Raw genomic sequence first — 26918 nt, 5'->3', positions numbered from 1 at the left:
GCAGATGGCTAGTACCTTTAATATAATTTTTTTTCTAAAAGTTTAAAAAAGTGATGATTAAATTAAAACTTGAATTTAATGTTACAGAAAACAAAATAACGTCAAAGTAGTGAATGGAAGAATGGTTAACGAAGAGGCTTCTAACGGGGTCTGTCTCTGCCTGGGTGATTTTGGGAAAATGGCATCCTGTTACTGGATTCCACTTTCCTAACTTCTAGGATCGAGTGGAATTGCATCAACAGAATATTCTATGAAACTGAGTTCCTTGAGACAGAATGAGTTGTTCCTCTTTTTTTATTCCAGCACCTAATATTGTGGAACTGAAAACAATGATTTGAATAATCTGTCCGTGCTCTCACTGTGAATGTTGTGGTCAAAAATAAAATGTGTTATGTTAATACATTGATTTTTAGGTAGAATGCATAATTTGGTGGAGAAGATTGTGTCGTAAAAGCAAAAGGGGAAGGAAGAATTGTGACAAATTAGAGAAGATAGAAGGCAGTAAATGTATGAGTAAAATAATGAGATGTGTTTTTAAAAAATCACCCCCAAAATTGTCCATAGGCAAATAAATGGTGGGAAACGTCTTCAGATTAGTCACCATGAGGGCACTGCAGGCCTCCTTCTGTGGCCCCCTTGCAAACATTTTTGTAGTCATTCTTTGGAATTATTTTTAGAGCTGGTTATGAGCCGCATAAGAAAAGTCGTCTTTTTGTTTGTTTCATTTGCTCTCATTAATCCCCACACTTGGTTTTGAGTGTTTTTTTTTTGTTTCTACTTGATTCTAAACATTCCTTTGAGGAATTTCAAGAGTGTGCTTTAGGCTTTGGAGAAGGGACTCACAGTAGAACCACTTTTGGAATTAGTATAAAGCTTTCCTTTACAACCTTGGAAAAAACGGTACTCATTCTGATATTTAATTCAGTTTATTAAGAATTTGTGTGTATACATAAACAGGAAAAAAGAATAGGGCATATGCTGAAGTTAACTGGCATCTTTGATTATTTAGTTTTCTTCCTTATGCTTTTCTCTATTTTACAAATTTTCTACGAAGAACATATTTACAATCAGAAAAAAAGGCAAAAAATATAATGTGGTTATTTTCTGGTCACATTTATTACATGTTCAGGTATTGGCAGAGACAGTTCTTCACTTGTGAGCACGTGCCACAAGTGTCAGAGATGGACTTTTCTGAATTCAAAGCTGGTGATGGAGCCAGATTCAGCGCTTAAGCCTATTTTCCTAAAGATGTGCTGTCTTTAATAATATACTTTATAATTTTACCCTTTTTAAGCAGTAGTTTAGAAAAAGAGAATAAGTCGATTCTGATTCTTTTGTGATTTTAAGAACATGTCATTTCCATTTGTCAAAACAGAAGTGGAATGTGAGATAAAAGTATACGCTTACTTTCCTAATACTAATGAAATCATTTTGGACGGAGTACTGTATTTGCATAACAGTTTTTATGCAAATAATATGGTATGTTTTAAAAATATTATTAAAAAAACATACCTCTTCTCTGTATAAGTTGAGGTATCTTAGTTGTGATTATGGTAAATTTGATCATCTTATCACATGGGTAGAAAAAAAAATACTTTGTGGGGAGAGAAAGGGGATGTAAAGAAGACTTAAAAGACAGGAAAACTTGAACTTCGTATGACGAGATGATGCCAAATAATTGGCGCTTTAAAGAAATAAAAGCTGGGGATTTCCCTGGAGGTCCCGTGGTCAAGACTGTGCTTCCAGTGCAGGAGGTGCAGGTTTGATCCCTGGCCACGGAACTAAGATCCCACATGCCACGTGGTGCAGCCAGAAAAATAAAGGAAGGAATAAAAGCTGAGACATGCACACGGAAGATAGATAACATGTCATCTAAGACGTTTTGGGGGTGCGGCCATAGAAATTCAAACACTGTGAGCAGTGCGTGTAAATTTGAAGTAAAGCCTTCTGTCACACTTGCAGCTCTGTCTGACAGCATCCCCCCCCCCGCAGGCTTAGCAGTGCGCTGTGGGTTCCGCAAGGTGGAAGAACCCTGAACTCCTGTCTCTGTCTGCACGGAGTTCCTAATCTAGTTGAGAACAGCAGATAGACTCAAGGTCGGTGTTTACGCTGCCACAGTAAGGACAAGGCAGGTGGCACTGAGGAGCGGAAACCATTTTGAGAAGTTTCCCAGAGCAGGCGGAGGCGGTTTGTGATGCTGACAGGATATAAAGATTGACTCCAAAGTGCTTTTATTACCTTTCCATTGAAAAGTCCTTACAAGACATGACTTAAAACCTGGGCATTTTAGGCCCGAATTTCCTGTCCTAACTAGATGTGAGCAACTCTTTGCGACCCCATAGACTGTAGCCTACCAGGCTCCTCCTTCTGTGGGATTCTCCAGGCAAGAATACTGGAGTGGGTTGCCATTTCCTGCTCCAAGATTTTTATCAATGGTTCTTAACGCAAGGTAGTTTTGCCCCCACCCTGGGGACATTTGGCAGTGCCACAGGTATTTGGTAGTATAGGTGGGGATGTACAGGACGCCCCCATACACGCTCAAATGTCAAAAGTGGTGAGTTTGAGAAACCCTTGTCTACATATCCTTGAAGGCACAGTGAAGGGACCCTGGGGCTAACCACCTGTCTGCCACGGGTGTTATGTGACCAGTGCCTCCAGAGTCACGGGGGCTGGGCTGGGATAAGTTAGTGAGCGGCACTGAAGCAGTATGTAATTATTCAGTTCTCAGCTGTTCATCTTATTTCAGTTGAGATCAGCCTAAACCAGGGATATAATAAAGGATTACAGACAAAAGAGAACTCTATGTGAATAAAAGGATATCTTTTTGCACTTGATCCAAGCTTGTGCCATCATATTCAATATTTGTATTGTCATATTCAGTATTTGTATGTTAAGCATTTAATGCCGGTTTGTTCTTTATATGATACCTTTGGGCTTAATGGAAATTAATTAGGATGGAGATTTTTAAAGTCGTTTCATTCATTTACGTTTGGCTGTGCTGGACCTTCGCTGCTGTGTGGGCTTTCTTTAGGTGCAGCGAGCGGGGGCTACTCTCCTGCTGCCGTGCATGGGCTTCTTGTTGCGGAGCAGTGGGTGTAGGGCGTACGGGTGTAGGGCTTTCGCCAGCTGGGGTATGTGGGCCTGGTAGTTGCAGCTCCCCGGGCTCCGGAGCGCAGGCTCAGTAGTTGTGGTGCAGAGGCTTAGTCTTCCCCTGCATATGGGATCTTTGTGGATCAGGGATCGAACTATGCCTTCCGCTGAACCACCAGGGAAGCCCTAGAATGGGAATAAGGTAGAATCAAAGAGTTCTGAATTTCACCTTCAGGTTCTAGTTGTGTGACTTTGAAGAAGTTACCTAATCTCTATGAGTTATAGTTTACTCTGTTAAAAAAAAGAGAAAACCTCGATTCATGTTGATATTTGACAGAAACCAATGCAATACTGTAAAGCAGTTATCCTTCAATTAAAGATAAATAAATTTAACAGATTTTGTAGAAGATAAATAACAGTGTTCCTTTAGATTTATAAAGAGATATCCAAATAATTTCATATATTTCCACAAGGCTGGAATTTTCCATTTCTAATCTTTATTCTAGATGCTCTGGTTTTGTTTCTGACATTTCCTTGAGGAATTCTATGCAGATGATCAGTACTGAATTAGTGTTTTTAGGACCAGAGTGTAGTATACTTATTTAATTTGCATCACTTAACAACTTCCCCTTTCTGTAGCTCTGAAGTTCCAGAAGAATCCATTGAGTAGACAAATTTATTCCTTCTTAGTCTGGAATTTTGTGGTGTCAGTAAAACCAGAGATGCTAAAGTCAGTTTCAACAGCTATCAGCTAAAAGAATAAATTCTTAACAGGGATGACATTTCCATGCCCCGAATCCTGGGGAGAAAAATCTGGCAAACAAGACAAGATTTAGGTGATTCTTACCTGTTAGAACAGTAGTTTTACAGTGGGTGCACATGGGTAGAGTTTTGCTAAACATTGAACTCGGGGAAAATGGAAAGTTTCTTTAAAACCATGGGTGTTTAAAACATCCAGGTTTTTTGAGCAACATTAACATGCTTTTCTAATTGTGAAAATTTTTGTCTCTAACTTCTTTAAAATATAAGCAGTGGAACATAGTGAACTCATGTTAGTTGGCCAAATTCTCCATTGTTTATAAGAAAATACTGAGCCAAAGTTCTTCCAGCTTTCATTAGCCTGAAACCTGATTATAAATTCATAACCATCTATAGATCTTAAAAGGATTTTGGAATTTTTGCTTCTTATTTTTCTATGAAGTAACTTAAAATACTTATTTCAGAGTTGACTGTCAAGAGAAGCTGAAGAATGCCGCTTCTTAAAATCACAAACCTCTAGAGCAGAAAGAGCCTTAACAACCATTCTAGCAACGCTTTTTTTTTTTTTTTTTTTAACGGATCAGAAAATTGAGACACAGAATGATTGACTTGTCCAAGGTCACACTGGTAGGTCAGGCCTATTTGACCACTAGCCCTGTCGTCTTCCCACCTATTTGGACTCTTTTCATAATTTTATTCATTATTAGAATGGGACAACCAGGGGTTTTTTGTTGTGATGGTTGTTAAACACACACAGCATTTAATCATTAAAAGTGTTATCTTTAAATAGGCAAACACATGAATGTGGAACAAACTTTAAAAGGTACACAAAGGTTTACGGTTTGCAGTCCTGAGGCCAGCTCTCCTGCTCTCCTGTCCATCCCAGATCCTTTCCTTGGAGGCAGCCACTGTAAAGAATGAGGGATTTTAAATAGACCATTTGGGTCCAAATAGCACGTCTAAACTGACATTGTATTGTATTATTCTTCACGGATTGCAGTTTGGCCTGCCAAGTTTAGGTAATGCCCAACAAAGGAAAAACATAAGCCGTGGACTTGGAATATGGAGAGACTTGTGTACTGATTTGAAAATTACCCAAAGTCCAAGTGATTTCCAGTAATGGAAGTGACGGCTCCCTTATATCAGTACTCTGTTACTCAGATTATGCCTTTTGTGCAAAGAGCCTGAAGTATTTTTTAAGAACTCTCATGTATCCTCATGACATGTAAAATCCCTGAGTAGTGCATAACTACTTTCAACTGCTTTAGAGTCTCTAGCACACTGGCCACAAAAAAGAATTATGTTGATGTTTGAACAGACACCCGCAGGCTCTGTGAAACCATCAGTGTGGGACATCACACGGATCTGCTTTTCTCAGCCTCTGAGCCTCCATGGCCTGCCTTGATGAAACCTTAGTGTCTGGTCCTTGGATGGGGGGCATACCCAAGCACTGGGCCTAGAGAATTCCTCACCAAGTGGGCAGTTTGGCTGAGGGGTGAGGGGGGCTCCAGGAGTACGTGTGCACCTTTGGCTGTGGAGCAGGGAAGGCAGCAGGGCAGCAGCAGACACTTGGTGCCGCCTAGTGCCTTTGTGGCCTTAAAGCATAGGTGCTGACTCGGGTAGATACCTGCCTGCAGTAAGTAGGTGACTGCCCACGTGGTAAGAGGTCAGCCTGGAAAAAGCTTCAGGTCTAGACTCCACGGGCCCCAGTCGGGCTCCATCCCAGTTTCCAAGGCAGACCTCCCCAAGTAGCCTGCAAGTGCTTGTCTGTCTGTGGTGCTCTGTGTGACTTATGACAGGTTTCCCCCAGTAGGGAAGAAGACCTTGAAAGTCTGTAGGTGGTTTGAAGAGAGTTGAGAATGGAGCCAGGGAAGCCACAGGAGAGGAAAAGTGATGTAGGAGGAAATTATCTTTTTGAGAGAGCAGTTCTGTGACTTCGGTGCTGCCAGCCTCTTAAATTATGGGTTTCACATTCTGCTCTCAGGCAGTGATTTTTTGTTTTGGGGGCTTTTTATTGTTGTTGTTGTTTGGTTTTCCCTCCAGTTTTCCTGATCCTAAGGATATTCCTGGGCTTCCCTGATGGCTCAGTAATAAAGAATACACCTACCAATGCAGGAGGAGGTGCTGGTTTGATCTCTGGGTCGGGAAGATCCTCTGGAGAAGAGGATGGCTATCCTCTCCAGTGTTCTTGCCTGGAGAATTCCATGGACAGAGGAGCCTGGTGGGCTACAGTCCATGGAGTCGCATAGTCAGACACCACGGAGTGACTAACACTACTTAATAAATGCAAATACTGAAAGTATTGGGAACCTTAACTGAATTAAACAGAGCTTAATTTCAAGAAAGCATGAATGTTCATTTTCATCTGGTAATGATGCCTTGACGTTGATTGATTCTTTTTAATGTTTTTCAGTTGTTTAGACACTGAAATATTTGTTCATAGTAGCTATTAAAACATCAGTGCTGTTAATCTTTGCAAACAGAACTACTGAGCAGCCTTTTGTTATAATGGCCCTGCCATATATTTGATCTGGACTAATACGCCTTGATTTCAAAGTTATTCAGAATTTAGAGGGGTTTGTAATTAATAGTAACTTTTTTATAGCTAAAACTTTTATAGCGAGGAAATAGCTATCATATCATCATCACAGTCATTTTAACAGCTTTAAATGTAAATAAAACATTTCACTGATTGTACTTTTTCTCTTCAGAGAGGAACCAAGGCCTTAACCTTCTCAGCTCATTGGCTGGAGCAAACCATAGCATTGGATCAGCAGAGACCTGCCACTCAGAGGTAAAGATTTTTCCTGGATCGTTTCTCTGCTTTGGCCTTTCTTTCTTTCTGCTCATCATCATGAGTCTCTACACCATTCATCGTCTTTTCCTTTCCGTTTAAGAAGTGGTAGAGAATATCAGAAATGGGTACCAGGAGTCTGCTGTCTGTTAAGAGCAGCCTAGGTTGGCATTAAAGCAGTAAGCCCTTTCTGTTTACAGTTTGGGCTGTTCCATGTGTTTTTGCTAGAGTGCTTTTAAAAACATGCTAGAATTTCCTTGAGGCTGAAGTTTCCCCCCAGATCTTCAAATATAAAATAAAAGTAATGGTTCTTTTAAGCACTTCCTGTGTGCTCTCCAGTCTGAGGAAGGCCCTTGTCCTTAATGAGCTTAGAGGGCTGGCTTCAGCCCTCCGTCCACAAGGACTCTGGCCCATGTCTGTCCCGGCCGGCACGCTGGAGTCATGAGCGCGGTATGTAGTGCTGCGCTGTCTGCCCAGGGCCACCTTCTTCCGTCTCTGAGCTCTTTTGTGATGGGCTTGTGTCCGTTTTCAGGTTTTAAGTAAAACGTGATTCAAAACAAAACAAACAATATGTTTTTAATAGTCAAAGGCAAAATCATAACACTTTTCTATCCCTGAGGAAAAACAGCCCCAAGTTAGTGAATCTCTGGCCTTTTTTTTAATATTATTTATAATGTGACCTTGATCCTTCTTCCATCCCTCCTTGTGTCTCCCTCCTATTACTGCTTCTCTAAAGCTGAGCAGCGAGTGGAACTGTGAGCCTTTTTGGAGTTGGTTTGGAAGCAGCCTCCTGTTAGATTGTGGCTCGTGTGTGTTTTTCTCCACAGCAGCCCTGTGTGCCAGCAGCAGAGAGGACCGAATCCCTCTTGGATCATCGAGGGGCTGCTTCTAACACAGCAGACGTGCAGGTCGATAGCATTGTGGGTAAGTGCTGTGTGGCTGCCAAGTGACCGCTCTGTGGAAATTGCCAAAGCCCATGCATTGGGGCACAAATCATGCAAAGGGAAACTGACTCTAAACAGGGGTAAGGGAAGGACATTGACCGTGGTTATTGTTTAGTTGCTCTTTTGCGACCCAGTGGACTGTAGCCCACCAGGCCCCTCTGTCCATGGGATTTCCCAGGTAAGAATACTGGCGTGGGCTGCCATTCCCTTCTCCAGGGGATCTCCGTACCTAGGGATCGGAACTTCGTCACCTGCAGTGGGTCCTTTGCCACTGAGCCTCCAGGGAGTCCAAGGACGTCAGCACTGACCCCCAAATGAATGTGAGCCTTGTGGGCGGCTGCAGAAAAGGCAGGGAGAGTAAATACATTATAGTACAAATCCGTGGGCACCACTGATTGGCTCAGCAGGATCTTGATTAAGATCTGAGTTAAAGTAGATCGAACCAGGTGGTGAAACAGCTTTATATCTCCATATTCCACCATTTTTTCATGGTATTTTACGGTAGTCAGAATTGGTAACAAGAAGAATATAGTCTTATAAGCCCTCTCATATTCTTTTAAAGTTCTTTTATGTCCACATTCTCATTTGGTAATGAAGTTTGGCAGATAAGTTACTTTACAGAGATGAAGGTATGGCCCAGAGCAGTTTAATAACTTGTCCAAGGGCATCGAACAAGAAAGTCTTGGAGCTGAAACTGAAATGCAGTTTGCTGTCCAAAAAGCTAGAAGGCCAGGGCACTTAGTTGACAGTAACTCTAAATGTTCTTTTGTTAGGAAACTACTCACATCACTAATACTTTAAATGCCACGGAGGGCCCATGTGCAATAATAAGTCTTAAAAAAATTTTTTCTGTTTATAAAATAATCCATAAAGAAAACTCAACTAATTGGCTATAGAAGTATATTAAGAAGAAAAAATTGTGTATAACTTCATTTCTCTCCGGTTTATTCAGTCTTGTCCTCTCGGTCGAACCCTTCATATTAGCTTTGAAACCTACCAAAGTCTCTGCCGTGAGAACAAACTATTGACCACACTGAGTGAGATGGGAGGATAAGAACTGACCTAAAGAACCTGGGGAAGTGGTGTCCGGACTGGATGCCGTGAGCCAGAAACAAAGAGAACTGAGCGTAAATCCTACACTCTGCTTAACAGACTTGATTCTTACAGGGATATGGGTTTGAAATTCTGAAAGTAAATATATTTTACATATATTATGGTTGAAAGAATAAGAAAATGTAGCATAGAGAAAGAGAGCTAGGTTTCTCACTGTCGGAGAAAGAATTTACTAAGAAGGAAAGGTGAAGGCTGGGTTGAATCCTTTGGTACTGAACTAGAATTGAAGGTATCAGTATGAACTCTTAGTTTGTTAAAATATGGTTTGAGTAGTGGAGAAATAAGCATAACTACTTGTAGGCATGTGTGGTCTCCCCGGGTGGCGGTAGTGGGAAAGAACCTGCTTGCCAGTGCAGGAGACATAAGACATCTGAGGTCTATCCCTGGGTCAGGAGTATCCCCTGGAGAAGGGAACGGCAACCCACTCCAGTATTCTTGCCTGGGAAGTCCCAAGGACAGAGGAACCTGGCTGACTACAGTGCATAGGGTCACAAAGTGTCGGACACTACTGAAGTGACTTAGCACACACACAGGTATGCATGTATAAGTACACAGACACACACACACAGACACACCCCCCTAGCTCAGTCCACTAGGAGGGTGTAGAAGCGATAATACCCATGGAGACACTTAACACTTAGATCTTGGTTTCTAAATACCATTCTCCAAGAAAATATACCAGGACTACGTGGAGAAGTGTGTGATTCAGGGCTGGGGCAGGAAAAATGAAGGATGAACCTGAAGCATCTCATGGTGGCAGAAAATAAAGTGAAAGTGAAAGTCACTCAGTCATGTCCAACTCTTCGGGACCCCATAGACTATACAGTCCATGGAATTCTCCAGGCCAGAATACTGGAGTATTCTTCTCCAGGGGATCTTCCCAACCCAGGGATCGAACCCAAGTCTCCCACACTGCAGGCAGATTCTTTACCAGCTGAGCCACAAGGGAAGTCCTAGAATTCTGGAGTGGTTAGCCTATCGCTTCTCTAGGGGATCTTCCTGACCCAGGAATTGAACCAGGATCTCCTGCATTGCAGGTGGATTCTTTACCAACTGAGAAGTGTGGGAAGCCAAAAAGTAAGGAAGTGCTCAGAAAAGGATGAGGGCGTGTTTAAAGGTCACAGGAACCAACCTGAAAGCATTTCCAACGGCTAACGCTGGAAGATTTTGACAAGCAACATAATTAACATTAGTATTAGGCTGTAATCTATAAAATGTATATCCATGAATCCATACTAATTCAAATAAATAATTGAATAAATACATACCTGGAAAAGAAAGGGCTGCTACTCCTCCTAGAAGAATTCCAGTTGATAAATGTATACATTATGGGGGAAATAGAAAATCACCCTTAGCCACACTCTACAGTAATAGTCGTTGCAGGCGAGATCCACTGATGGCGAAATTAGTAGATGAACATTTGAGAAGAAACACAACATTTCCATAGTCAAAGAATAATATCTTTTCCAAATTACTGCTTACAAAGGGAGAATAGTAACTTTATACTGGAAAGCCCTGGCAAGTACCCCTTTAAGGGATGAAGCCTACAGCACCAGTAATGGCACATTGATGTCTCCCCTCAGTATGATGCACCGAAAGGGTGCTCATGTCTGTGGTGTTCCCGCCAAAGGTCCATAACCCGAGTCGTAAGAAAACATCAGACAAACCCGAATTAAGGGGCATTACACAAAAAACCGGCCAGTACTCTTCGGAAGTGTCAGAATCATGAAAGACAAAGGAAGACTTAGGAGCTATCACAAATGGGAGAAGACTAAGCAGATTTGACAGCTTAGTTCTGAATCCTGAAACAGAAAAAAGATATTAGTGGAAAAACTGATGAAGGTTGAATGAAGCCCTGTTCCATTATTGACTTCTTGATGTTTATACTTGTACCATAGTTATGTAAGATGTTACCTCTAAGGGAGGGTGGGGAAACAGCATATTGGAATGCTCTATACTATTTTTGCAACTTTTTTTGTAAGAGTAAAATTATTTCAGATTTCTTTAAAAAAGGAAAAACCAAACCAGAGAAAATAAAACACTTTCCCTACCCCACATCTTCCTCCTCTCTTTACTTATTTCCATTCCCCAACTCATTCTCATCTAGCTCTTGTTCCCATTTTCTGCTAAAACAGCTCACCAACAACTTCTGTGCCACTCGAGCTAATTGATGTCCTCCTGTCCCCATCTTGACCTCTTAGCAGCATTTGATGTTATGAATCAGTCCCTTTCTGAAGCAATAGCTTCTCTTCACTCAACCAGCACATCTCCTGGTCTTCCTACCTCTCTGATGATTCCTTCTCTTCCTTTGGAAGAGGACTCTCTTTACCCAGCCTTTAAATATCTCCATTCCTCAATGTTCCATCTAAGCTCCTCTTCCAAACCCATATTTCAGCATGAAGTGATTTTACCATATCCATAGTCCAATTACCATGTATACAGATAAATCACAAATTTTTTGTCTCTAGCCCTGTATAGCAACTGCTACCATGACATACCCATTGAACGAAAACAAATTTATTAACCAGAAATATTTTTGACATCAAATAATCTGTATGGCATTGTAGTAGATGCAAAGAATTATGTTATCATCCTTGTCTTCAAGGAGCTTATAGTCTAAAACATGCAGAGACAGGCCTTGTAATGTAATGGGTAAAGGCATGGACTTGGAGTCCTGGACCAACTGGGTTTGAACCATGATTCTGCCATTGGTGGTGGGATGACCTTGAGTAAGTTATCTAGCTTTTCTTAGTTTCCGTAGGGCCTTAGTTTCCCCTTCTATAAAGTAAGGGTAAGAAATCTTTCCTCACAATGCTGTTGGAAAAACGAAATGGAATTGTGTTAAAGCACTCAGCGGAGGAGACAAAGCTGTCTTTCTCTCTTAGTGTGGCATATATTATAGTAGTGGTGAACAGTTGTGAGAATATAGGCTAGTGTGCGTCCGTGCCAAGGCAGCTCTGTGAACACCAGTTGTGGAATGAATCTTAAGGAAGGAGACGTGTGAGTTGGAACGGTCAGGGAAGACATCCTACACGTGGCCAGCCTGGAGTGGAGGCTGAGTGAAAATTCTGACTAAAACAAAGTTTGATAAAGAAACCACATGCTGAAGCAGAAATAGTAAAGGATTTGTGGTGAGAAAATAGGAATTTAGATTGGCTCTGCCTTTGAATAGCTCTAATTTTAGAAGAGTTCATTTTTAAACCCAGGTTGCTTCATGTGTAAATTGTGGACAGCGGTGTCTGTCCTAACCACCTTATATGGTTGTCAGTAACAGATGTGAAAATGGTTGTTGTCCAGTAACGTATGGTGTAAATTTCAGGCATTTATTGAATCTGCATATCTTAGTACAGGGTGTGGGCTTCAGAAATTGGGAACACGTAAGTCTGAATCCGGGCTTCCCAGGTGGCTCACTGGTGAAGAACCTGCCTGCCAGTGCAGGAGCTGCAGGAGAGGCGGGTTTGATCCTTAGGTCGGGAAGATCCCCTGGAAGAGGAAATGGCAACCCATTCCAGTATTCTTGCCTGGAAAATCCCAGGGACAGGGGAGCCTGGCAGGCTGCAGTCCATAGGATCCCAAAGAGTCAGGACCGAGCATGCATACATGCGTAAGTCTGAAGCCAAGGTCACACTTACTAGTGGCGACCCAGAGTACGATCACCTGTCTCTGTACTCTAGTTTTCTTAAGAAAGGTAGAAACAGAATTCTTTGTCTCACTGCTGTTATTTCAAGGATAAAAAGAGTCCCTGTTCATTTGTGAGGGCCCCCTAGCAGCCAGGCAGGATGCAGCACCAGGAGCTGTACAGCTGGTCCATGCTGGGCCCTCATTCAGTGGTAACTTGCATCCAAGCCAGATTGACTGCTTTAGGATTCTTTGTATTTAGCACATACATAATACTGTGTGGCAAATCCTTATTGCAGATCCCATGTTAGACCTGGACATTCAAGAACTTGCCAGTCTTACTACAGGTGGAGGAGATTTGGAGAATTTTGAAAGACTGTTTTCAAAGTTAAAAGAAATGAAAGGTAATTGGATCCACTGGGTCTTACAGGTTTCCATAGTGATGTTCCTCTGTTTTATCTAGTAGGATTTTACTTTGTAACTGCTAATAGCATTCCATGCTTTGGCCTCATCTGCGAAATGTAGATACTGTGGGACTGTGCCATCCTCTGTTGGTAAAAATTTCTTTAGGAAAATTCTCCTCTTTTTTCATTCTTTTTCTTTTTCCTTTTCCTCCTTCTCCTGCCTGTCTGTTTCTTTCAGTCTGTCTCATTAACATGGAATCAGTAAGATCCCTACCAGTGTACTCACATCAGTCCCATCTGGAAAATTTGGAAGCCTTAAACTGTCTAACAGCTGTAATGACTCCACCATGAACATGTGTTTTTGCAGCCCATCTTCTAGTGTTAGAACATCTATGCACTCCAGATTCTCCTGTGCAATTAGATGCATTTCTTAAGATGTATTTTCCCCCTAGACAAGGCTGCGACGCTTCCTCACGAGCAAAGAAAGATGCATGCAGAAAAGGTGAGAAATTGAGTCAGGTATTTACTTACCTACTGCAGGCCCAGTGCTGCGAGAATTACATGTCACACTCGTTTACTGCTAAAGCGTCTTACTGTGAACTTTCTGTTGGGTATTCACTTATAATTATTTGAATATTTAGTTGCTGCCATCTAGCCAGGATTTTCCAGTGTATGTTGAGTGATGTGGAACATTGAGGCTCAGAATGTTTGCCTTCCTAGCTGTTGGGCTGGAAGACTCTTAGTTATTTTGTTTGGGTTGGGTTGGTTATTACCAACACATGTTCTTGGCAAGAAATGTATATGGTTTATGGTATTCCATTGTATGACTGTGTCATAACTTACTTATCTACTTCCCTTTTGGACATTTCAGTCATGTGCCTTTTTTTTTTTTTTTTCTGTAGTGAAGTTGTTCATATCCCTTATATGTCACTTATTTATACAGTTCTGATTATATCCTCAGTATAAAGTCTAGAAGTCCTGGATCAGGGTGTTCAGGGGTTTGATAGGTATTGTCAGAGCACTGAAGAGCAAGAGTTTTAAGTCTTAATCAGTTCTGTGTGTGACATGAAACGAGCTGAAGTTTAGGTGTTGCCTGAACTCCGTTGCTTGCTTCTCTCCACAGGTGGCCAAAGCCTTCTGGATGGCAATTGGGGGAGACAGAGATGAAATTGAAGGCCTTTCATCTGATGAAGAGCACTGAACTATTCATGCGAGGACTTACCTAACTAGGACCCTAGCACTCTCTCCCTGAGATTCTTCTCTCCTTAACCCCGTCATCTTTTGCTGAGCTTACCAGCATCATGTTGGCTGCCTGGTTTGTTTATAGGGTCCCGTTAATTTTAGTTTTTAGTAGAGGGTAAAGCAGAAATCTCTTCTCCCTCAGTATATTATAAGGGAGTGAGAAATTTTCATATAACATTTTTTGTTCTAGGAATGGGAGTGGGGTGAGCCTCGAAGGCCTGTGTGATTTGCCCAAGTTAAAGAAGAAAAACCACCACCAAGCTTCCCTGGTCAGTCTTTTGAGGAGCAATCCCTGTGTTCGTGTTGATCACTGCAGATCAGGAGTTTTCTGGTTTTCTCTTTCAAGGAGCTTGCTGCTCGAGGTTTGATGCTTTTGATGGGAGGAAAGGAAGAAACTGCACGTTTAATCTGTGCTGTAGCACAGATTATAGGTCAGCCACTGGCCCTCAGGTTAGTCTCTAGCGAAAAAAAAAAAAAGCATCTGCGTATTTCATTTGAAATACAGTATCTGACCTCTTGGTAGAAAGTATTGAAAAACCAGTGTGAATTTTTAGACTATAATAAATGATGCAAAGGTTTTCTACTCTGGTGGGGATAAAAATAAACCCTTCTCAACCAAGTTGTGGGCAGGGGTAGGGGTGGGGCATGGGTAAGAGAAACCTAAGGAATTTCCTATATAGGCCATTGAATTGGTATGATCCTGGCCCGAGATTTTTGCATTAGTATTACCATGTAGAAACTTTTCTTCCTTAGAGTTTGCTACTTGAGATGGCAGAGATGTGTTGTCACAGTTGATACCCTCAGAACAAGGGGTGTTTCCTCTTCTCTCTCTGAACTCCAGAGATCTCTGCCAAACTAGTGACACCTAAGTGGGACTTGGTGGGAAGGCATGCGAATCCCACAGTACCTGTGTTCCTTCCAGGGCTGAGGAGTTCGGCTCCAGGGAAACTGACCTCCACTGGAGAGAACTCCCAGAAGAGTGGGAAGTACAGCAAATGATACCTGTTTCTGTCTGTCTAGGGACTGTGAGATGCATGTCACGAGCCTTCCGTCTGCCGTGGCTCTCAGCTGGCTCAGGGCACACGGGCTGAGAGCTGCTGTGGCTCTCGGCTGGCTCAGGGCACACGGGCTGAGAGCTGCCGTGGCTCTCGGCTGGCTCAGGGCACACGGGCTGAGAGCTGCTGCTGGCCTGGTGTGGGTGTGAACCCCGTGGGTCGCCAGCAGAAACAAATTTCAGACCTGTCTCGGCGACACCTTCTCAGCCCTGCAGAGCCTGCTGCAGATGGCGGAAGGAATGGAATGCTCCAGGGTCCTGGCCAGAGCGGCCACAGGATGGAAGGTTTCAGCGAGTGCGATGTTCGGGGAGGGCCGTTCCAGGGAAAACTGGAGGCTGTCTTCCTTGATAACTTTTTTTCTTTTTCTTTTAACTATTCTGGGGGTCTTTGAGACTGTAGTTTACCACCATTCCAGCACTGTTTCTTTGAGGTGACTGCTTTGGCCATTGATGGGGAATGTAGGGAAAGTCAGTTCTGGGGTTGCAAAATGAAAGGTGGAACAAGTTTTTCTTAAAATATGAAAGGTTTCAGAGAACACATTAGGTCACATGGTTTGGGAAAACAGACTATAAAAAGCTGTGAACTTGATCTTGTGGATTAAACAAAGCCAGGTGATTAAAATGTGATTTATTTATAAAGCCTGCTTATGTATATTTTTATGGTTTTGTTGTTTTTTAGTAGAGGATGTGGGCAGGCGGGAGGAGGAGCCTTCCTTCATTGGATTAGGCATAAATAGCAATAATCTGTTCGTCAAACTCACCTTTTTAAATCTACCATTCGTGTGTATAATACCATGTTTTCAAGGTCTCAGCTATCTCAGGGTATTGGCCCCTTCTGGGTGACATGTGAGATTAAAGTATACAGTAGTAGCTACCAACGGCCCTTTTAAGAAGCGTGATCATGAGCTAATAGTGCGATAGAAATTGGAGACTATCCGAAGTGACCTACGTATATGCCACCACAAGTTACTATGGACTGTCCATCTGGGATTTAAAACAAGAGCCTCGGCTTTTTTCCCCCTTAAACATTTCTCTATTTGTGTAACACAGCGTCTGGCACAAACTGGGCCCTTAAGTTTGGTTTGGAGTTTCATTGGATATTTTGATGGCTATGATTGCAAAGTTTTAAGGTCTGCGAGTGTTGGGAGGTAGGGAGAGACAAGAATAAACTTTTTTTTTTCTGAGAAAATCGTATATTATGTAATAATTTTAGAGTGATGAAGACACAGATATTTTTGTAATTTTAAAATATGTTATCCTGCCAGAATATAAGAAGATTGACAGAACCACGTCTGCTTGCTGTCTATTTATAGAACTTGGCCACATCTAGTTCAGAGAAGCAAGAGATTCAGGGAAGCTAGACTTAGATGGCTGAGTAATACGGGATGTGGTTCAAGGACCATAGAGCATGTCAGGCCATTGCTGCAAACTGCTTGTAACACAGGAAATGTGATCTACAACTAACTTCGTGTTCCCGCCATGGAGAGCTGGGGATAAATGGCTTTGCTGTGGCCCATCAGATTCTTTCAACCTTGGGCCAGTCTCTTAACAATGGTCATTAAGAGAGCACGTGGAGTACCCCTTGCCCTGCCTTGGCCTGCCGTGGAAAAACAGTCTTAGAAGAATCACTGTCTAAGGGTAAGATGAGAGCTCCCTGAGCTATTCTGAGCCGGAGTGTTTGCTGATGCAAAGCTAAATTTAGCCAACATCTGTCCAGTGTGGTCAGAAGTTTGATTCATTGAACGTTCTGATTGATGGAGACAGTGCCAGGGAATGCTGGATGAGTTAAGAGTTGGCCTTCACCAGCACCCCCTCCCCAAAAAAACTTTTAAAACAGACAAGACGATTTAGCTACAGCCTTCTATCATCAAATACCCATCTTATAGAGGACTGTAGGCAGAAAAAGTGTGAAAAATCAGGTCAGGTGTAATCCTGCATCCCTTAGTGCAGGATTGGTTTAAAAACAACACCCTAACAGTTAACTTGCCCATAATTTGTGTGTTCCTGAAAGCATCATGCTGACCGTGCAGGGCAAAGTTCTAGTTTTGATTTAGATTCCACTTGGGGTTTAGATTAGTGATTTACCCTTGCACCTTTGGAATGTGAGCTCTTGCAGAAGGGGTCTTAGAAATTTTATTCTACGTTATATTTTATGCCTGTGATTAACATCACCAGTCTTGGTCTTAATCTGGGTGTCTTTATTCAGGGTTAAGTTGTGTTTCAGTTCTTCTAGTATAGGAAGTATCTTTCTTGATTCTGAGGTGTTTGATTTGCAGAATGAAGAATTGAAAAGAGGTAATAGCAACAGTGTGATCTTTTTGATGGAACACTGAGGCGCCCTGGTCTGGTTCTTAAATATGTGGTATTCTGCTGTGTTTCCGGTTGGAAAAGTATTGATTCAAACACTGGACCTAATGGTTATAACTAACTGCATCTTTGGAAAACAGGTTTGGGAAGAAGAAAATTTCTTTTTCCTCTAAGCTCCTTTTTCTTTTGTGTGTGTGTGTGTGGGGGGGGGGGTTGATAGGCTTAAATAGTTGAGCCTCACAGCTGCAGATCTGGGAAGAGTACCCAGGCCACAGAAAGCCTCCTGGGTTCTCTTCTGTGAGGCACGTGGCCTCCCCTTGCCTCTCCCTTCCCTGTCACTGACCAGGTGGCTTTGATGGTGCAAAGTATGGGCTGAAGGAGGCCTGAGGCAGGAACTGTGTGGAAAGAGCAGCACAGTTCAGGAGAGATGAGTCTTTTCTTCTGAAGCCCAGAGACATGGTCTGCATCAATCCTGTTGCTCCAGGAAAGCCTCGGGAAGTCATTAATGGCTTTAGAAGGCCTCAGACCTGACGTTACGGACAAGCAACTGCAACCTGTTCCTTTATCCTGCTGAGAGCTGAAACGAGGCCTCAGTGCAGCCGGCCCTGCCTGGGACCCTTGTCGGTGCCAAGACTGCTCTGGCCGTGGCCGAGGCCATAGACGTCGGCAAGGATCTGGGCTCTCCTCTCTAACAGCTCGTCGTCTGACTCAGGAGGGAGACGGGCGAGCAAATTGAGGCCACAAAAGGCCGAACGCTGGGCAGGACATGAAGTGCGCTGTGCCCAGCCTTGACTGCTGTGGGAAGGAGCACGCCCAGTGGGGTGGGAAGAGCATAATGTACACCTTGGAGCACCTAAGCTGATGGGCTTAGGGCAGAAAAGACAGGGAACTGTAATTCCAGAAACATCTGGCAGCAGTGCTAGCCAGCACCAGTTGACTACCAGTCTGCCTTGAGCCCACATCAGAATCACCTGGAGGGCCCCACTCCAGGATTTCTGATTCAGTAGGTCTGGGGTAGGCCCTGGGGATGGGGATCTCTAACATCCCAGATGATACTGATGCTGCTGGACAGGGGCTGCACTTTGAGACCCGTTGACTCTGAGGAAGCTTGAATTGAGCTATTAGGCTAAGAATTAGGGTAGATATATGGGTGAGGTTGCAGAATTCTCAGCGGAAGCTACAGCGTGAATAAAGGTATAGAGATGAGCAAGGGGTGATGTTGGGGAAACCCCTGTCGTACAGCTTGAGAAGTGGTGGTAGATGAGGATGAAGTGGTGTTGAGAACCTCAGAGTACTGCTCTGCCTGCTCGGGAGATCATCAGGGAGCCGATGGGCTTAGGGCAGAAAAGACAGGTAACTGTAATTCCAGGAACATCTGGCCTCAGTACTAGCCAGCGCCAGTTGACTACCAGTCTGCCTAGAGAGCTGTGTGGAGGATTCTGAAGCTGAGAATGGACTCAGCCCTGTGATAAGTGCTTTGCATGGATAGAGAAATAGCAAGTGGTGGTGATTTTGCTCTGTATTTGCCATCCCTGGACTGAAGGGTGACAGATTCAAGTACTGGGGTAACTGTGATGAAAGGTAATCAGAACTTTGGGTGGTATTCCTTCAGCCATCTATAAGGACTTGTATAGAACAGTAGGACTTCCTAGGTGGGGCTGGTAGTAAAGAACCCGCCTGCCAGTTTAGGAGATATGAGTCAAGAGGTTGATCCCTGGGTCAGGAAGATTCCCCTGGAGAAGAGAACGGCAGCCCACTCCAGTATTGCCTGGAGACCCATGGACAGAGGAGCCTGGCTGGTTACAGTCTGGGTGGGGTCGCAAAGAGTCAGATACAGCTGAAACAACTTAGCGCGCACGCACATACAGGATAATGTGAAAATGGATGGAAAAGATATTGCTACGGTAAAGTCTACTATAATATGGGCACCAGTTCATAATTCAGCAAAAATATGTGATTGCCAAAAGAAACAGGATACGAGAATAAGATGTAGACACTACTTTCAAGGAACTCAGCTTAGACGGGTAGACAGTTCACACAAGTTGACTCCCTGGTGATAGGCAGGTTCACGAAAGGCTTCCTTTCTGAAGTGAGTCTCGACGCATTAGGGGAGTTTAGCCAGGTGAACTGCTGGTGTGTCAGGTGGGGTAGCAGGGAGCAGGGTGTAGACTGGGGAGGAGGCGTTGGCCATTGCAAGTAGAGCGGTCAGGGATCCTGGTGTGGTAAGTGAGGAACTGTGTCACCATGGTGCTGGGGTGCAGGGGCGAGGTGGCGAGCTGGATGGGGCCTGGCTGCCAAGGGTCACGAGGTTCATGTCAAAGGCCTTAGAATTTTGTGCTGTGGACTGTGGGGCCGTCCGAGGTCAGGGAGGTCCTTGGATCACTGTGGATGATGCAGTTACAGGGACACAGGCTGGAGGCTGGGGGAGCGGTTAGGAAGCTGGGCCGTTGTCCAGGTGCTGGAGAGCCTGGGGCACAGGACTGTGAGTGGAGGGCCAGGACTGGTCAGACATGGGGCACAAGGGAGCGGTGGACGACTGTGACTTCATGGCCGTGGGCTGGGTAAAGGGCTGTGACAAAAGAGGGTTGAAGATGGTTCAGTGAGGGCAAGGATAAATTGTTCTTTTTAACTGAGTTCTGAGGTATTGAATTTTGGGCTTCTCTGGTGGCTCAGACAGTAGAGAATCTGCCTGCAATGCAGGAGTCAGGAGTTCAATCCCTGGGTCAGAAAGATCCCCTGGAGAAGAGAACGGCAACTCACTGCAGTATTCTTGCCTTGAGAATTCCATGGACAGAGGAGCCTGGCGGGCTAGAGTCCATGGGGCCTCAAAGAGTCGGACATGACTGAGCAACTAACCCCTTGAGGTACTGGTGGCACCTCCTTGTACCAAGCTGTTGGATGTGAGTCTGAGGCTCGGGGTTGATGTCTGGGCTAGAAGTACTGATCTGGGAGTCTTGAACATATATGTGGCTTGCAATCACACGGGTAGGCGAGCTCTGTGAGGGAGGAATACCCAGGGTACGTACCATGGTCTGGGTGCACCACCATGGAAGGGGGAGGTGCAGGCCTGAGAAGAGCTTGTGCAAGAGGGTCCAGGGGAAGCCGGACGCTCAGGGCCTTTCCAAAAGGGAGGTTTGGTCCACAGGGGCGGCTGTAGAGGTACGTGGGGAGCAAGGAAAAGAAACGCTCACGACTTGGGTGTGGGGAGGAGGCCTGGAGGTGAGGCTCCAATAAACACTGGGAGTCAGGAAAGGAGGTTTGCTCAGGAAAGGGAGTTTGCTTGGGCAAGGTGGACGATGATTCAGTTGGGGTGTTGTCTGGCTCATGTTTAACAGGCGTCTGGAGTTAAAGTTGTGGAGCTCAGGGACAGGCTGGTTAGAGGAATGGATCTGAGAGTCATTTGCTGAGAAATCGACTAGATAAAACCTTGAGGAAAGTTATTTACGGGTAGGAGGCTGGAACTGGCCAGATAACAATGAAGGTAGGAATGTGATCATTCATGGAGGGCAGACCTACAGACTCACAGGTGCCGTTCCTGTGAAGTCCGCCTCCCTCCTGGGATAGCGAGTACTCGGACTCTGGTGACATCCTTAGAAGGAAGTGACCCAGCTGGAGAATGATTCCAGCTCTCTTCTGCTTTCCCCAGATGGTTTGCTCATTCTAATCATCCTTTTTCTTAATCCACATTATCTCAGGTCAATGTACGACTTAGCCAGGGGAGCCATTTCGAAGTCTCTTTCTCCTTGGGGGTTTGAAATTTAAAATGAATTTCCACAGGAGCTAAGTCACCAGAGCTGGAAAGTTGGCAGAAACCGACTTCTTTAGGAGTCTGAAACTTACCTCCACGCCTGCGGTGAGACTAATCTGGTGACCTGCAGTCACTGGCCAGCGGCTTTCAGACACAGTGGAAGTGAGCAGAGACTGACAGCCTGGAGGCAGCACCGCTGGGAGATGTGCCGGAGCCGGAAGCCCCCGCCCTCACTGCACGCTGCCCTCGGTGAGTGAATCTGGGCAGTGGCAGAATGGGACCTGGCGCACCTAGGCTCAGAGACTCTCTTCCCTGAAGGCCCCAGGCCCTTTAAACTCTCCAGCCAGACATGGCAGCGAGAATGAGTGTGCACTTCCAGCCCAGGTGCTTTTCAATGAAAAGTTTTATTAGAAGGGCACTTACAGGAGGAAGAGAGGGGAGAGAGGACACATTTAACAATAGGGGTACAATGCTTAAACAGGTGCTCAGCTCTTAAGATACAAAAGTTAGAAAAATCTAAAACACTATAAATACATACATGCTTTTTACAAAGGTATTAAAAGGTCAGGCTGGCTGAGAAGGGAAGGTAATCAGCATCCTCCATTCTCTTCCCCACCCAAGCAGGAGTCCCGCCCAGGACAGCCTAGTTGCAACAGCAGCACTGAAGGTGAATGAAGGCTTCTTGGGGGCAGGTGGCTCCAGCCCTCTGTAGAGTTCTCGCCCCTGGGAAGGGAGAGGGGCTGGGTTCAGAGGCCCCTGTGGACGGGCCTGTGTTTGCCTGAGCTAGCTGCCTGTGTTCACATGCTGCCACACAGGGAGCCAGCCTGGGTTGGTGGCTCTGGGGGCCAAGCCCAGAGGCACTGTGGCCCGTCTCTTCCCAAGCCACTGTTCTCGGGAGGAGAGCCGTTTCCAACTTTCTTCCAAAATTAAATAGTTATCTGTCTTGGTTTTAAGAAATTATTACATAAATATAAAAACACCAGAATGCTCGAGTGTACATTACTTCAGCATTAAAAAAAAAAAAAATTTACAGGATCACTTGAGAGAATTTCTCAATCCAGTTTACACAATACATGAGTTTTTCTTTGTGATAGCCGTGTTTCTGAAAGGTTGCTTGTATAGCAAGTCATCTCCCGACTCTCCCATCAGAGATGCCTCTTCAGTTTTGATCCATACATTTTTCTGCTTTCCTACCCACTCGAGAAGTGGCTGATACTCCTCCAAGACTGTTACTTGAAGGAAGGTTCTGGAAGGGAACACCTATACCACACCAAAGTGACACGACTATGTTGAGGTTTTCTTCTAGCAAAGATGTAGATTAGGGAGAAAACTCCAAACAATGCCACCTGAAGTCACAGTGAGATACAGGGTTCAGAACCAAACATGCGCCCTCTAGCCACTGGTAAGCCCCTTGATAAACAGTCGTAGGAGCAGCATGCCAAGTCCTGTCCCTCCCTCCTCTTACAGACTGCAGAGCGTGGCCTGATGGGAGCTCTGGCCCCGCAGAGGTCCTCAGAGCCTCAGCAATGGCAGCTTGGGGCTGCAAATGAAATCAGATCTCTGCCTTCTCCCCAAGTGCATGACATGCACACAGTACTTCAAGAAAACTTTTTTCTGCGGTTTGAGTAAAAGCATTTAGCCCTGGAATATGTCCAAACTCCAGGAAGCCAGAGGGAGATGGAGAAAAACAAACTGAAGCACAAGATATGTGCTACAGCCCATTCCAATACGTTAACAATGATTTAAAAAAAATAATCACCACGGACGATTAAAAAAAAAACCTCACAGACAACATAAGGACAATGGAAAAGTCTGCCAGCAGCCTTGCCCTCCTGTCTGTTCCTCCTAAGAGTCAAAGTCCCCGCTCCTGACTCTGGGTTTGTCTCGAAATGTCAGGTCTGCAGCCTGCCAGGAAGGTGGCCAGCAGAGATGACGTGCCAGCACAGGCCTGTAACCCGAACTGCCAGGGCGGCTACCTACTTGCGCTGGAAGGCTCCCAGTACTAAATAAAGTTAGGAGTGGGGAGGGTGTGGGAGGAGAGGAAAGGGAACAGAAGCTGGCTCCCGGGGGAGGTGCCGAGGCCAGGGTCTAGGGCCCCTGCGCTGTAGCTACACCCAGGTCAGCATTGCCGCAAGGTGAAGGTGGCCTGGCAGGGAGCCCGGACAGTGACACCAAAAGCACTCTCCAGCAGCTGCCATCACCCCCGAGAACTGCCCTCCTCCTGCCCCTTCACCTGTCCTGTCTTTCAATGTATAGATGCCTTTATGCAATAGGGTTTTAAAACTACTTTTTATGACTTGTAGGACACTAATATTACACATGCCTCAAAGCCACTTACGCAGCCTCTATGATGGGAATGAAACCAGATCCTAACCTCTAGGTACAACCAAATTTTCTTTTGAAGGGTACTGAACGTGGTCTTCCCCACTTCTTCCTCACCCGTCCTCCTTCAGCAGTCTAGTTATAAAGAAAAAAGGCCAAGGAAGTAGCTTTTGGGAAAAAACACAAAACTCCATGCCTCCTAGAAGGATTCTTTAGCTTTCAGCATTGTGGGTTCTAAGACGCCATCCAGATGCGGCCAGACGTGACCAACCAGATCACCCAAATTGGGCTGTACCTGGAGGACAGCTGTGTGCCGCAGGAAGTGCTCACAGGAGATCACGGGCCCCTGGAGACTGCTCCCCGTGGGTTTTAGTGGGGGCACTGCGACGGCTCCAGCCAAGGCCGAACTGAAGTTAGAAGCCATACCACCGGTCTCAGAGCTGACCGGGAGCAGAAACACACATCCAGGAGGTTCAGACGATTTCTTGTATCTGTAAGAAGCAGTCCACGATCATTTCACACCAGGCAGAAACTTCAGACCCACAGCATCTGGCCTCAGGTGGAGTGAGGGGCTGTGTGGTGTCTCTGGACTCTGCAGCCCTGTGTGTAGTCCAGGTCTGGCAAGGCGCTCCTGTCTGCTCCTGTGTCCTCTGGAGGCATGGTGAGCAGCCCTCCTACCTGGACTTTGGGGCTGGAGCTTCTGAGGCCTAGGGTCCTGCGAGCAAGGCACCAGGAAGCATCCAGCGTCTCCACACAGCATCACAAATGTCATCACATTTGAGGTTTATACCTGCCAAAAGTACACAACTTTCTTCCCTTCACCTGGAATAATACAGGACTTCCATAGGAAATCCCTTTATTTTTCCTGGTAGAAAACCATGCAAAAAATATGGGATAAGTCATTTCATATAAAAAACAGCAGCAAAGAATAAAGTACCAATTGCAAGTGACAATTCCATCTGCTGTATTCTGCAAAAGGTCAGTATAAGGGGGCTCTTTTTTTTCCAGTTGAAAAAATCTGTAGTAGTTTCCTCACTAATTGCCACAAAGAGCAATACTTACTACACATTCTAACTGCTAGAGTTGTCACTGACGGGCCTCTGCCGTGAGCTAGAGAATCTCATACCTCAGGGGAAAGATGACAGACCTCTTCGCACCAATTCTGCAGTTTTCAAAGGTGTAAAGATAATTTTTTTAATAGCCCTTTTATTTGTCTTTGTCGGCCTGAGATCTTTTCTTGATGAATTTGCTTCTGTCAATTTCAGCTTCCAAAAGTACTGGCAGGTGTCTTAACAAAACCTAGAAAAAGCTTCACTTTGGGAGAGAAGTTGCTGGGTCCCACTCTGGTTTCCCAGTCAGTGTCAACCGGGGTGTTTTTTTTTTTTAATCAAATGTTTAAAAGAACATACGATACAGTTCACTTAATTAACGCAACTGACTATACCAACCAATATAACCAAATGCATGAGAAAGCGGAGCGAGCTCTTACAGGTGACCGGACACCCTCGCACACCTCATGGACAGCTACCTCCTGGGAACACTGTGATTCGGATCTCTTGTGAGATTAACAGGATGATACAAACTGTATGCCGCATATGCGCTGAGCCTCAACAGATCCTGTCAACTGCTGAAAATGAGGGCAAATTTAAGATCATTTTTAAAGAAGAGGTGTCTTACCACCTCTTGCCACCGGTCCCTACGTGCTCGATTGTGGACACCATCAGTAGGCTCAGAGAGGTGGAGACAGACGAGCCCCTTTCCCGCCGCAAGTCAATTCAGCGCCCAGGTACACGGTCTGCTCCTACTGGGGTTTGGGAATATTCAGTGGAAGGGGAGGGCTGGGCCCGTGGTGTGCTCAGACCCTTGCAGGTTTCTCCCTGCCCAGAGCACCCAAGGCAAAGTCCACAGTCCAGTCCTAACCAGGGGGCCAATTCCTGTTGGGCAGTGACGTCTCAGTTTGCTGTCTTTAAGAAAGAAGGGGACCAGGGGAGCGGCAGGTGGTGAAACACTACCTGTCTGCTTACGCCGCCAGAGCAGAAGCCATTTCTTACCCTTCATAGCGGGGCCGAAGGGCCAACGTGTTAAGCAGACAGCTGTTCCTAGAAATCCACCTCTGGGTTTGCTTTCGAGTTTTGGAAAACAGGCTGATGCCACTTTAGTTGAGGGAGAAAAATTTCTTCTTTGACACCAGTGAGTTGAGTTCTGATTTCTCCACCTCCTACATGGCCCTCTTCCCCAGATCCACCCTCCCTCCCCTCCCTCTTCGCTCGCAGTGTCCCTAAGACACGCTGGAACAGCGGATGCTAGGGGAACCCATCTGGGTGAGGACCTTGTCAAGCCACTGCAAAGGTCCGTTCAGGTGCAGCTCAATCCAGCAGGGGGTGCTGGTCACAGTTTGTCTCCTGCAAGACATTTGAGAAAAGGGTGGGTGGGGGCCATTTAGAAGATCCAGCAGCAAGCACACAGATGCGTCGGAGTGGCTTCTGATTTGGTGTCAGTCTTCCCAGAGCCAGAGAGAGAGCCTGCCCTGCCAGACCCTGTCCTGGAGAAGGTGCCACCAACTTGCTGAAACTGCCTGCCAAACTCCTCCACACAGGAAGGGAAAGGAGGTGGCCCCCTTAAAGAGAAACATGTAAGGCAAATACCAGGGTGCCCCAGAGGCCCACCGGTTGCCGTGAGGGGCCCCTGATGGAGAACCTCCAGCCAGAGCAAAGGTCTTCCCAGCCTCCTGTCCTAAGTAGGCACCCACAGCTCCCCTGCCTCCAGCCCTGGCAGGCCACAGTGACGGGCGTCTGTCTAGTTGAGGGGTGTTTTTTAACAAAGTGCCGACAGAGTCCGCATGCCGTCGGTCCCCAATGTGCTGATATAATTCCCATCTATGGCCTTATTTTGGAAAATCTTACGAGCAGAGCGAGCCATGGAACAATTACTGGAAAAAAACTAAGGCACACCACACGTTTCTTTTCCCCAAAGCCCTCTGTCTAAATTCGGGCTGGTTGATGACGCAGCTCGCAGGCGAGCTCCCAAAGGCCTCCGCTGAGCAAAAGGCTATCTGCTGAGGCCGGAGGCGCGGGTGCCAGCTGGAGGTGAGAGGCCCGGGCCCCAGGCCCGGCTCTCGGCCACCTCACAGGAAGGGATGAAACCTTCCTCTCCTTGGCCCAGGAGGCAGAGGAGGGCGAGACTGTTCTGGGAAGGGGCCGCGCCGCCAGTCAGGCTGCTCCACAGGGCTGCCAGGCGGCAGTGACGTGGTGGGCCGCACAGGCCTGGCTGTGCTGGCAGCGTGTCCTGCGCGGTGACACAGTGGCCCCAGGGAAAGGCTCTGGCCAACAAAGGGCCTCTTCCCCCAGCACTTGAAGCTGGAGGGCCGCGTGCCGTGCCAGGTTGAGAGCCGCCAACCCCAGGGCACCACCCTCCTCGCCTGGCCTGCACATCGTCTGAGCGGAAGGTTAGAAACGGGCTTGCAGACTTGGCCCCGGGGCGCCTGCCTGACCCGGGTGCCTGCGTGCGACCCTCAAGACGGCAG

General features: G+C 45.7%; 2 protein-coding genes across 14 annotated transcripts in view; one reads left to right on the top strand and one right to left on the bottom strand.

The window, feature by feature from the left end:
• AAGAB (alpha and gamma adaptin binding protein) overlaps nucleotides 1-26918 on the top strand; it is an 89128-nt gene that overhangs the window by 57209 nt on the left and 5001 nt on the right. Inside the window, exons 6-11 of one of the 11 annotated variants that reach the window (XR_009601418.1) lie at nucleotides 6561-6643; nucleotides 7474-7567; nucleotides 12618-12722; nucleotides 13175-13224; nucleotides 13846-14414; nucleotides 21103-21322. Coding sequence is in view for 6 of the 11 variants with exons in the window: in XM_060418885.1 (XP_060274868.1) it covers nucleotides 6561-6643; nucleotides 7471-7567; nucleotides 12618-12722; nucleotides 13090-13224; nucleotides 13846-13889 (464 nt within the window). In the remaining 5 variants the exon portion in view is untranslated. Of the gene's footprint in view, nucleotides 1-6560; nucleotides 6644-7470; nucleotides 7568-12617; nucleotides 12723-13089; nucleotides 13225-13845; nucleotides 15673-21102; nucleotides 21323-26918 lie in introns of those variants that run through there. The other 10 variants (XR_009601417.1, XR_009601416.1, XR_009601419.1 and 7 more) reach the window with 10 other exon arrangements.
• SMAD3 (SMAD family member 3) overlaps nucleotides 21459-26918 on the bottom strand; it is a 127156-nt gene continuing 121696 nt past the window's right edge. For all 3 annotated transcript variants that reach the window (XM_060418884.1, XM_042252071.1, XM_042252072.2), the window contains exon 9: nucleotides 21459-25797. In XM_060418884.1, the coding sequence (XP_060274867.1) occupies nucleotides 25674-25797 (124 nt within the window). In that variant the 3' untranslated portion in view covers nucleotides 21459-25673. The remainder of the gene's footprint in view (nucleotides 25798-26918) is intronic.

Source organism: Ovis aries, chromosome 7, assembly GCF_016772045.2.
Source record: "Ovis aries strain OAR_USU_Benz2616 breed Rambouillet chromosome 7, ARS-UI_Ramb_v3.0, whole genome shotgun sequence".
NCBI classification, from domain to species: domain Eukaryota; kingdom Metazoa; phylum Chordata; class Mammalia; order Artiodactyla; family Bovidae; genus Ovis; species Ovis aries.
This window is presented reverse-complemented; position numbering and strand designations above follow the sequence as displayed.